The sequence below is a fragment of the Meriones unguiculatus genome, assembly GCF_030254825.1.
Source record: "Meriones unguiculatus strain TT.TT164.6M chromosome 13 unlocalized genomic scaffold, Bangor_MerUng_6.1 Chr13_unordered_Scaffold_37, whole genome shotgun sequence".
Taxonomy (NCBI): Eukaryota; Metazoa; Chordata; class Mammalia; order Rodentia; family Muridae; genus Meriones; species Meriones unguiculatus.
In genome coordinates this window covers 5,806,436-5,817,978 of record NW_026843647.1, presented here as the reverse complement: position 1 = coordinate 5,817,978, position 11,543 = coordinate 5,806,436, and the positions used below count along the sequence as shown (strand labels likewise).

The following is an 11,543-nucleotide window of genomic DNA, read 5'->3' as shown; positions in this document are numbered from 1 at the left end:
CCACCCACATTTATAGTTGAGGTTTTTGTTCCTATGACTTCCCGGACAGACATAGATCCCTGCCTGACCATGTAGGTCTGCTCTCTCAATCCCGTTGCGACAGCCCGGAACTATGGGGCGACGGCCCTCTAGCTGGGGGGCGCTTGACCCCGGAGTGTACATGACCTCGGGGGTTCCCCAGTCGGGGCTGGCCCCTAGAGCAAGAGCACAGAGATCTACCTCCAGACTGGGCCAGTGGGGTTGGGCTCCAACCTGGGAACTGGTGTTAACAATGTCCCCAGCTTGATTTTCGATAATCCAGGTATAGTTAAAAATTTGGTGCGGGGAAGAGGCCTGGGTTGTTGTAATACTCAGGGTAAGAAGCAAGACTATTAGGGTTCCCCCCCCGAGTCAGTCTTATCTTGAGAGGATTTTGAGTGCGGTGGAGTTTCCATCGGGTTCCCGAGTCCGAGGCATCAGGCGGCTGCTCAGGGGTGGCGGCCTTGATGTGGGAGGCGTGGACCCAGGCGGCGATGCCATCTACTTTCAGAGCTGTGGGTGTCGTCAGCAGAACAGTGTAAGGTCCTTTCCAGCGTGGTTCCAGGTTCCTTGTCTGGTGTCGCCGTACCCAAACCACGTCTCCAATCTGGAATTTGTGCGGGACCGCAGGTTGACTTAGCTGCTCTCGATATGCGGCCGCCAGAGGCTTCCAAACCTCCCGTTGCACAAGCTGTAGAGCCTGCAAATGAGCTTGAAGAGAGGGGGTATCAGCAAAGGAGGCTATTCCAGAGTCAAAGAAATGGGCAGCTGGTGGCGGGGCACCATACAAGATCTCAAAAGGAGTGAGCCCATGGGGGCCCGGAGTGTTTCGAGCCCTATACAACGCTAGGGGAAGGAGGGATACCCAGTCTTTAGCGCCAGTTGCAAGCGTTAATTTGGTTAAAGTCTCCTTAATAGTTCTATTCATACGTTCTACCTGCCCTGAGCTCTGGGGGCGGTATGCACAATGTAATTTCCAATCAATCCCCAACAATGTGGCCACTGACTGACTTACCTGGGAGACGAAGGCAGGCCCGTTGTCAGAGCCCAGTACTTGCGGCATTCCATACCTAGGGAAGATTTCTTCTAAAAGTTTCTTGGTGACAACTCTGGCAGTCTCATGTTTAGTAGGGTAGGCTTCTGCCCACCCAGAAAAAGTGTCTATAAATACCAGTAAGTACCGGTACCCATAGAGTCCAGGTTTCACCTCGGTGAAGTCTATCTCCCAATGAGTGCCAGGGTGGTGTCCTCGGACCCTGACCCCCGCACCGATCTTGTTACGGCTTGCATTGACTCAGGCACATGCCGTGCATTCTTCAGCTACTTCTTGTAGGATTTTATCTTTACCTAGCAGATAGTGGGCGTTTTCCTCTCTGTCCAGGAGGGTTTTCATCTTTTTGGAGCTAAGATGGGTCAGTTGATGGAGATACTTGATCAGGTCCCGGGTCTGTTGTAGGGGCCACACAGGTCGCTCGTTGAAAGTCCAGAGTCTTGTTGTGGGGTTGTATGCGGCCCCCATTCCTTTGAGGAGGTTTTGGTCCTCCTCAGTATAATGGAAATGGAAGGAGGGTTTTTGGACGGAGTGGGCCTCTGCCATGGCCAGATCTATGGCCATGAGGCGGGGAGCCTCTGAATTTCCTTGCATCGCTACTTCCCTGGCTGTCATGTCCGCCAAGCGGTTGCCCCTGGCTTCCAAGCTGTCCCCCTTTTGGTGACCTGGGCAATGAATAATGCTCAGCCTCGAGGGTAAGAACAAAGCCTCTAACAAGGCCAATATCTCCGTCTTATTTTTAATCTCTTTCCCTTCGGAGGTAAGCAGTCCCCTTCTTCGATATATTTCTCCATGGATATGAGCAGTAGCAAAGGCATAACGGCTGTCTGTATAGACATTTAGCTTCTTACCTTCCGCCATTCGGAGGGCTTGGGTCAGGGCGATGAGTTCGGCCCGTTGTGCTGAGGTTCCAGGTGGTAGGGCCTTGGCCCAAATTACCTCAGTTTCGGTGGTGACCGCAGCCCCTGCTCTCCGCTCTCCGTTATCCAGGAAACTGCTCCTGTCGGTGAACCAGGTGAAGTCGGCCTCCGAAAGGGGTTGGTCAGTTAGGTCAGGTCGGGTGCCATGTACCTCTGTAAGTATCTGGAGACAATCATGAACTTCTGGACCTTCTGGTAGGGGAAGCAGCGTTGCTGGGTTGAGGGTTACCACAGGACCAAATTGCACTCTCTCAGTGTCTAGTAACAGAGCCTGGTAATGAGTCATGCGGGCATTAGAGAGCCATCGGCCCGGAGGTTGTTTTACCAGGGCCTCAACCGCATGTGGAGCCAGGATAGTTACCGGCTGCCCCATAGTCAGTTTGCCAGAGTCCTTGAGCAAGAGGGCGATCACAGCCACCATCCGTAGGCAAGGGGGCCAACCTGAGGCCACTGGGTCGAGTTTCTTAGACAGGTAGGCAACCGGACGCCTCCAAGGTCCAAGTTTTTGAGTTAGGACTCCTCTAGCATACCCTTGTCTCTCGTCCACGAACAACTCAAAGGGCTTGTTTAAATCCGGCAATCCTAATGCAGGGGAAGTTAGCAGGGCCTCTTTTATTGATGTGTAGGCCCTCTGTTGTTCATCCCCCCAAGTGAAGAGAGTCCCTTGTTTGGTAAGGGGGTAGAGTGGTGCAGCCATCTCTGCAAACCCCGGGATCCAGAGGCGGCAAAACCCCGCCGTACCTAGAAACTCTCTTAAGTGCCTCGGATTTTTGGGTTCTGGTATTCCCAAAATTGTCTGTTTCCGTGCCTTGGTCAGCCACCTTTGCCCATTTTTGATCTGGTATCCCAAAAAGTAACTTGTCTTTGGCAAATCTGGGCCTTTTTGGCTGAGGCCCTGTATCCTAGAATTTCTAAAGTTCTCAAAAGGGCCTCTGTTCCCTCTTTACATTCTTTCTCAGTTTCTGCAGCCAGGAGGAGGTCATCCACATACTGGAGTAAAATTAGGGTAGGGTGATGGACCCTGAAGTCAGCCAAGTCCCGGTGTAGAGCTTCATCGAAAAGGGTGGGGCTGTTTTTGAACCCCTGTGGTAATCTTGTCCAAGTAAGCTGGCCTGATATTCCAAGCTCTGGATCCTTCCACTCAAAGGCAAAAAGAGATTGGCTCTTTGGGTGGAGCCTCAAACAGAAGAAAGCATCCTTGAGGTCCAGGACTGTATACCAAACATATCTCGGGGGAAACCCAGTCAACAGATTGTATGGGTTGGGGACTGTGGGGTGTATGTCCTCCACTCTTTTGTTGACTTCCCTTAAGTCCTGTACTGGGCGATAATCTCCTGTTCCTGGCTTTTTGACTGGAAGGAGAGGCGTATTCCAAGGAGATTGGCACGGTACCAATATGCCCTGATCTAAAAGTCTCTGAATGTGGGGTCTGATTCCCTGGTAGGCCTCATGTGACATTGGATATTGTTTGATAGAGACAGGAGTCGCAGATGCCTTTAGAGCAATCACCAAGGGCGGTTGGTGAATGGCGAGACCCATTCCTCCAGTCTCCGCCCAAGCCAGGGGAAATTTCTCTAGCCAACTAGTCACATCCCGCGACTCAGGTTTCTCAGGCTCGTGGAGCCGGTACTCATCTTGTAAGTGCATGGTTAGCACATGCAAGGGCTGTCCCTGCGGCCCGGTAATATGGGCTTTAGTCCCCTCAAAGTGGATTTGTGCCCTAAGTTTCATAAGTAGGTCTCTCCCCAGCAGGGGGTAGGGACAATCAGGGACGTGCAAAAAGGAGTGAGTTACCTTACCGGTGGCGAGTTGTACCTTCCTCTCGGTAGTCCAACGGTACCTCTTTCCTCCGGTTGCTCCTTGAACCCATGCTGATTTGTCAGTTAGGGGTCCCGGTGAGGTGGTGAGTACCGAATGTTGGGCTCCGGTGTCCACCAGGAAGGTGACAGGCTGCCCTCCCACGTTAAGAGTTATCCTGGGTTCAGGGGGAGGCTCCTGACCCCGACACCCCTAGTCTTCCAGATTGAGCAAATTGGTCTGAGGCTTGGGTCTTTGAGGTCCCTTTTGGTGGCCCTTTGGCTTCTTGGAACAGTCTCGGGCCCAATGCCCTCTTTCCTTGCAGTAGGCTCATTGATCCTTGTCCAGTCGGGGACCCCTATGGCCTCCCAGGTCCTGTCTACTCTGCCTTTGTTCTGTCACTACAGTGGCCAACAACCTGCTAAACTCTTTATTTCTCTTCCGCTCCCTGACATTCTCCCTTTCTTCTGCCTCTCTCTTCAGCCTTTCGTCCCTTTCTTCCTGTGTCTCTCTCTTGTTATAAATCCGCTCTGCCTCCTTCAGCAAATCCTGCACTGTATTCTCTCTTAAATTGTCAAGTCTTTCTAACTTCCGTCTAATATCTGGGGCTGACTGCCAAATGAAAGACATGGCTAAGTTAGTTGCCTGATCCGGACTATCTGGATCGTAGGGAGTATACACATGATATGCCTCCTTGAGGCGTTCTAGGAAGGCAGAGGGAGATTCTTCAGACTTTTGAGTCACTAATTTAACCTGGGCCAAATTAGTTGGGCGCTTTGAAGCCCCACAGAGACCAGCCATGAGCAACTGGCGATATTGACGTAGGCGTTCCCTACCGCGCTCAGTGGAGAAGTCCCAATCCGGTCGCTCCAAGGGAAAAGCCGCATCTATTCTGTGTGGCAGCTGGGTGGGTTGTCCATTGTCTCCTGGAACATTTTTACGTGCCTCTATGACAACCCGCTGCTTTTCCTCAGTGGTCAGCAGCATCTGGAGCAGCTGTTGGCAATCATCCCAGGTGGGCTGGTGAGTCACTAAAATAGACTCGATCAATGCAGTGAGCCTAGAGGGATCCTTCGAAAAAGCAGGGTTATTATTTTTCCAATTATATAAATCAGACGCAGAAAAGGGCCAATATTGGAGCTGGCCCGTAGCGGTAGGGCCTGGGATGTGGAGTCGGGAGTGACTTCTCGTCTTCCCCTTAAGCGTCCCGCCACCGGGGACGAGGGGGGCTCTCCCTGGGGTCCCCCTCTGGCGGTTGCCTCCCCTGGTTCCTGTGCCGGGTTTGGGCCCCTGTAAGGAGGGGGTTGTTCGGTCATCAGGTCCAGTAGAGGGCCATCATCCGCCGGCAGGACCGGGGGTGTCTTCTTGTGGCTAGGGTCCTTTTCTGGAGTAGGTTTCATAAGGACTGGGTAAAGGGTGGAGTTAACTGGGGTAGGAACTAATGGAGGCGGGAGAGGGGGGCAGAATGAGTGGGTTTTTGGCAAGGGGGAGGCAAGAAGGGCTTCACCCACGGTGGGGGGTCCTCGACCAGAGATTCCCACGTGATGATATAAGGGACTTGGTCTGGATGCCCATGGGGCCCAGGATTCATGACTTTGGCCTTCACCTGCAAAATAATATCTAGGTTAAAGGTGCCATCTCGTGGCCAGCCCACATCAAAGGTGGGCCATTCAGATGAGCAGAAGATGTCCCACTTTTCTTTCCGCCCTTCCACCGAGAGATTGTGGGCGATGTCACGGACTTCCTTGAAGTGCTGCAAAGTTAAACTTTTGGGGGTGGTGATAGTTTGTCCCATGTTGGTAGACAGACAAACAACACTCACTACACTTATGACAAAGATCAGGCAGACAGAAGACAACACAAACCGCGCGGTACGAGATCGGCGCCAAAGCGAACACAAAAATTCAGATGGAGACCGTATCGGAGGTCCGGTTCCTCCGTCTCCCAGGTGAAGCACGTAGCCTTCTCTCAGGGGCATCGCCCCAAAGAGTCCCACTCGGCTCGTGTTTCCAGACAGGAGGGAACCCAAGAAGGGTTACCTTTCAGATGGGGAAGCAAATGATTCCCCTACCAGGCACTCCTGAGACGTCTCCCAGGAGGCACGGAAAAGAAGTACGAACCCGTCGGCTCCTTCTAGTTTCCATCTGATACAGATGACCTGGCCAAGTCCAGACCACAGGGGGACTCGAACCCCCTGGAAACGAACTCACACAAAGACAGACCGTTTAACACAACGATACACAAGACTCACAGAATAGGAAGCCGGCAGTCTTACCTCCCGAGGCTGGGTTGGTGGTCCCTGGGCAGGGGTCTCAAATCCCGGACGAGCCCCCAAATGCAAGACCCCCCGAAGGTTGTCTTCCGTCAGGGAGACCCCGTACCCAAAGATCAACGAGTCCAGTTGTTCGGATGCAACCAGCAAGAGGTTTTATTGAGTACACGGGTACCTGGGGCGACAAAGTCTCTCGGAAGACTTGCGCGCCTCTCGGTTGGGGTGACAGGTTTTTATAGGGCTCGGGAGCAGGAAGCGCGGTTACAGAAGCGAGAAGCCTAGTTACAGGGGTCTGATTGGGGGGTTTGAACAAAGCCGTAGTTAAGTCACGTACCCAGAACAGGGAAGGCGGGAAGGCAGATTGTGAGCAGGGTCACGTATTCGGAACCGGGAAGGCGGGAAGGCAGATTGTGAGCAGGGTCACGTATTCGGAACCGGGAAGGCAGGAAGGCAGATTATGAGCAGGGTCACGTATTATGCTAGGACTTTATTCTTTCAACATCAGCAGTCCTCTTTAATACAAAAGACAAAATGGCTGAGAACAAAACAACACCCTTTACAATATGCACAAATAACATAAAGTACCTTGGTGTGACTCTTACCAAGCAAGTGAAAGACCTGTATGAGAAAAAAAAATCCTATTGGATCTTAAAGCTCCTCAGTCCCCACTCTTTCATCTTTTAACCTGCCTGGTAGGAATAAGAATATTTTAAAGACACATATATATCTCTTTCTTAGGTGAACATCTCGTGAAACTATGAACTCCATGAAATTCTAATTTCCCTTTAAGTCTCTTTCTATGAAAAGGCTGATTCCTTTAGATGAGATTTTGTTTGCTAAATAAACAGTATTTCAATGTCTGAATACCTTGTGGGAGAAAAAGAAGCTGAGAATGAAAGAGGGATTTAAGGATGGGAAAAATTTATTATATGGCTTGGTTAGATTACTTAGTGCTGTGTATCTTGCCTTCCATCTAAAATTGTTAGGACCTCAAGGATGAATTAGTTACCTTATAACTTCATCACTGGTCAAAATTATGGAATAAATATGGTAATTTGTTTTCAGTTTTCATTTTATTTTTTTTGTCATTGTTTTCTCTTTTTATTTTAAAGAATAGTCCCACTGTGTATCTCTGGCTATCCTGAAACTCAGTATATATCCTCGATATACCCACCATCCCTCCAGAGTGCCTGCATTATAGGAGACATGTCACGGCTTGGTAATTCAGTTTTTCTTTAATTGGCTTATTGAGGATGAGTGGCTGAGCCTGACTGGTTATGGTAGTTAGGACATGAGTTGTGTTCCTAACTCCAGTAACAGAAGAAGGCTCCCATCTAATGCAGCCCTCCTGGTTAAGTGTAACTGCTCATCTTACTCATCACATCATTCTATTACATCACTAAATGAAGTTGAAGCCACCTCAGCCAGGTATGGTGACACAGGCCTGTAATCCTGGTGCTTAGAAAGAGGAGGCAGGAATTTCAAGGTTTCAAGTTCACCCATGGAGTGAATGATGAGTGGTATAGTAGGAGATCTTCAGAACAAAGAAAGGCAATTAGTAGCCCAGGCCAAAGTCCATAGTCTTCCCTGCAGCTACAGAAATTCAGAGCCATGGCACTAGCAATTGTTTGCTGAGCTATTTACCACCTTGGCTTTTCTAATGTTTCTTTTTCAAGGCAGCTTAGGTCACTTCAGGGTCTGATTCCTGTTAGTCATTAATGAATGCAACTCTCCTGCAAGTGGAAAAATTAGCCTCAGGCAGGGATGAACTCCCTCATTACATATCCAATGGAAAGTCTTCAGCCATGAAACCATATACACAATATCAACAGAAATGGATTAATGTTTAGTTCATATATTTGGACATAATTGCTCACATACTTATAAGGAAAAATTGGAATGGATGAATTTGGGAAGGGATGAAGAAAGGACATGGAAAGGGGAAATTGATGTAATGTATTTTAATTAACGTACATCAATAAATACACCAACAGAAATGGACTCAGCAGCTATTGTTTATATATTTATACAAACTTACATACTTAATAGGAAAAATTGAAATGAAGTATATGGTAAGGAATGGAAAAAGGACATTTAAAGGAGGAAATGATGTAGTGTTAATTAAATGATGTTTAATTAACATATACAAAAATAAATTTTAAATTAAAATTGCCTAGAAAGATGACATAGCAATGAAAAGTACTGAGTCGTGTTACAAAAGATATAGGTTCCAATTCAAAAAGAAGCTCCTAGCTAAAACAGCTCTTTAAATTCATTCCCAATGAATCAGATGCCCGCTTCTGGCTTCTGCCTATACTATACACAGTTACATGGAAAAAAAAAACTTCCATATATGCATACATAAAATATAAATAAACCTTATGAAATGAAATCTCCTGTTATGATGTCATAGCCCTGAGATAGACTGCAGCCAGAGGTAGTTGAAATGAACTCCTTCTGGTCCTGCATAGAAGCAGCTGTGTCTCTCCTCTGAGCCTGCCTTCTCAGAGACAAAAGCTGTCTTACTCTGAAGTAAGAGTAGCTCACCATATCTGTTCATCTATGAACTGCAAACACAGTGCTTACAGGTAACTTTTCCTTGATGTTTTCTGTATTTGTGTTCTCTTTTCTTTGTATGTGTGAGCATTGTGGCATCGATTAACTCTTCAGGTCTATATTTCAGGGTATACATTTTGATCCAGAAGACAGATTTGCTCTGTAAGTATCCCAGTACTTTAAGGGTGAGACTTGCAGTCTAACATTTTTAACAATTGAAATTGTTCAAGAAAAAACCTGGGTCCTGACCCTAGAAGAGATTTAAGGTTGACAGGACCTATGGAATGCACAAATCTGTTTTAGACTGCTCCCCTTTAAGTAGTAGTCAGAGATGAATGCATGCTACCATTTAAGATATTTTTATTCAATAATCTCTTAAGTGTATGGAGTAATTTCTCAGTATAAAAGTTATTAATTCTAGAATATGGTTGATGTAGAGGTCTTCTCCATCTTGACCTCCAGTGCAGGACTTCTGGGGTGCATCTTTTTTTCCAAAGTGTTACATTATTCTCTTAAGACCGGGTAAGAACACTTTGAGATGTTTTAAAAACAAAAGACAACATATTAAATAATTGATTATTTTCATGAATTCACGGTCTCTCTAATAAAACAGATTAATATAATAAAATTAAACTGTTTACCTACTTTTGAGTAATTTTTCTTGAAATGTATATTTAATCAAAAATAAGAGCCCCTCACTTTGTCTCACAATCACAGACATTCTTTGTCAGCATAGATGCTATTGCTGAAAACACATTTTAGGAAGTTTTGGCTGTTAATTATTAATTTATGGGCAATATAATTATTCAAAATTTAATTACATGATAGTAATTATTATATATAAGATATGAACTAAATACTTGTTTCCCTTGTTCTTTTGTAGAGTATAACATGACATTTGGTGTTATTTGAGATTCTTCTACGGAACAGAAAAATAACTGGATCTCTGAAAAACAAGAGGGGGCAACTTTTAAAAAGGTTGAACCAGTCCAGAAATCAATGTAGAGATTTCTCTTAAAGGAAAAAAAATAAATCTGCCTCATGACCCTGCTCTCTTATTCCTTGACAATATGCACAAAGGAATTAACACCCCACTCCAAATATACTTGCTCAGTCACCTTCATCGCTAGTCTATTCAGGATAAGTATGAAATGAAAACTTATAAATATCTTTTAAATGGATAAGGAAAATGTCATACAAATAAATCAATAGACCTAGAAAAACATATTGTTTTTGGTTACCCAGAACCAAAAAAACCAAAGATCACTTGTTCTCTCTACTCTGAGGCATCTACTTCCAAATCTTCAGCTGTGAGTATTCACAATGGAATAACTGTAGAAACAAAGAAACATGGTAGACAATCAATATAGTGGCAAGGTGAAATTGATCTGATTGGGATAATGTGGGGGAGGTACTCAAAATATGAAGGTGGATTAACATAAAGGAAGGAAGTGGAAGAACTTCCAGTAAATATATGTGAGAGTCTTAAGCAATAATACTGAGTTATCTACATAAAAATAAGTATAATACAAATAAGTCCATGCATGAATATAAACATGTTGTTTAAATGGAAAGTATACAATGATCACTTTAATAAACCAGCATAATATCTACCTAATATTTTCATTATATCTATAGATAAGCATAGTTCACCAGTGACCAAAAAAGCCTTTTTGTTTTGTTTTTTTATTTTGTTTGGATTTGTTTTTGCCAAAAAATCATGAGAGAAAACCAAAACCTATTAAAAATTTTGGATAACACATCTGCTACAAAAGAATCCCCACATTTAATGCCTAGAGAATATGCAAAAAAAGGTTGTGAAAATATTGTTCAAGACAGAGAATCAGAGTAGGATCTGGGATTGTGACTGCTTTTAATGACAGAAACTACACCCATAAGACTTACCAGTATATGTGCATAAACATTAACTGAATAGGAAAATGCTAATAGACATACTGAGGTGCTCCGGGAAGGAATCATATTCCTCAAACCTAGGCAAAGAAATATATGAGCATGGGAGAAATATTCTTCCTAGTAAAGAGCATAACAATCAGTTATTATCCAGCACCAAAAAAGTCACCCTGAAAGCATATAGAGGTCACATTAAAAGACATATTTAGAACTCTATATGCATACATATGTGTAATTAATAGCAGTAAATTAAATCAGACAATGGATGTGTTTTTTCTTCCAATATAGATTTATTTATAATTTCTATATTGTAACATTCTTCTTTTTCCTTTTTATTTATTTATTTTTTATTTATTACAATTTATTCACTTTGTATTCCAGCTGTAGCCCTATCCCTCATCCTCTCCCAATCCCAATCTCCCTCCATCTTCTCCATCCATGCCCCACCCCAAGTCTACTGAAAGGGGAGGTCCTCTTTCCCTTCCATCTGACGCTAGCCTATCAAGTCTCATCAAGACTGTTTGCATCATCTTCCTTTGTGCACTGTAAGCCTGCCCCTTCCTTTCAGGGAGAAATGATCAAATAGCCTGCCACTGAATTCTTGTCAGAGACAGCCCCTGTTTCCCTTACTAGGGAACCCACTTGGAAACTGAGCTTCTATGAGCTATAACTGAGCGAAGGTTCTAAGCTATCTCAATTCATGTTCCGTGGATGGAATATCAGTCTCAGAAAAGACTTCTAGACCCAGGTTTTTTGGCTCTGTTAGTCTTCTTGTGGAGATCCTGTCCCTTCCAGATCTTCCTATCTCCCTCATCTTCCATAGGGTTTTCTGCACTCTGCCCAAAGTTTGGGTATGAGTCCCAGTATCTCTGTTGAAACCCTTGTGGGTAGAGTCTTTCAGAGGACTCCCGTGGAAGGCTTCTGTCCTGTTCTTTGTCTTCTCCCACTTCCGATGTCTATCCTGTTTGCCCTTCTGAGTGTGGTTTCAGCCTCTTCCCTAGAGTCCTTGTTGTTTAGC

General features: G+C 45.4%; 1 protein-coding gene across 1 annotated transcript; it reads right to left on the bottom strand.

The window, feature by feature from the left end:
• Positions 1-307: 307 nt before the first annotated feature.
• Positions 308-5,581, bottom strand: LOC132650960 (uncharacterized). Its single transcript, XM_060376278.1, is given in 3 exon segments — positions 308-2,841; positions 2,844-5,076; positions 5,249-5,581. Coding segments are annotated over 3 exon segments (5,100 nt in total).
• Positions 5,582-11,543: the final 5,962 nt, after the last annotated feature.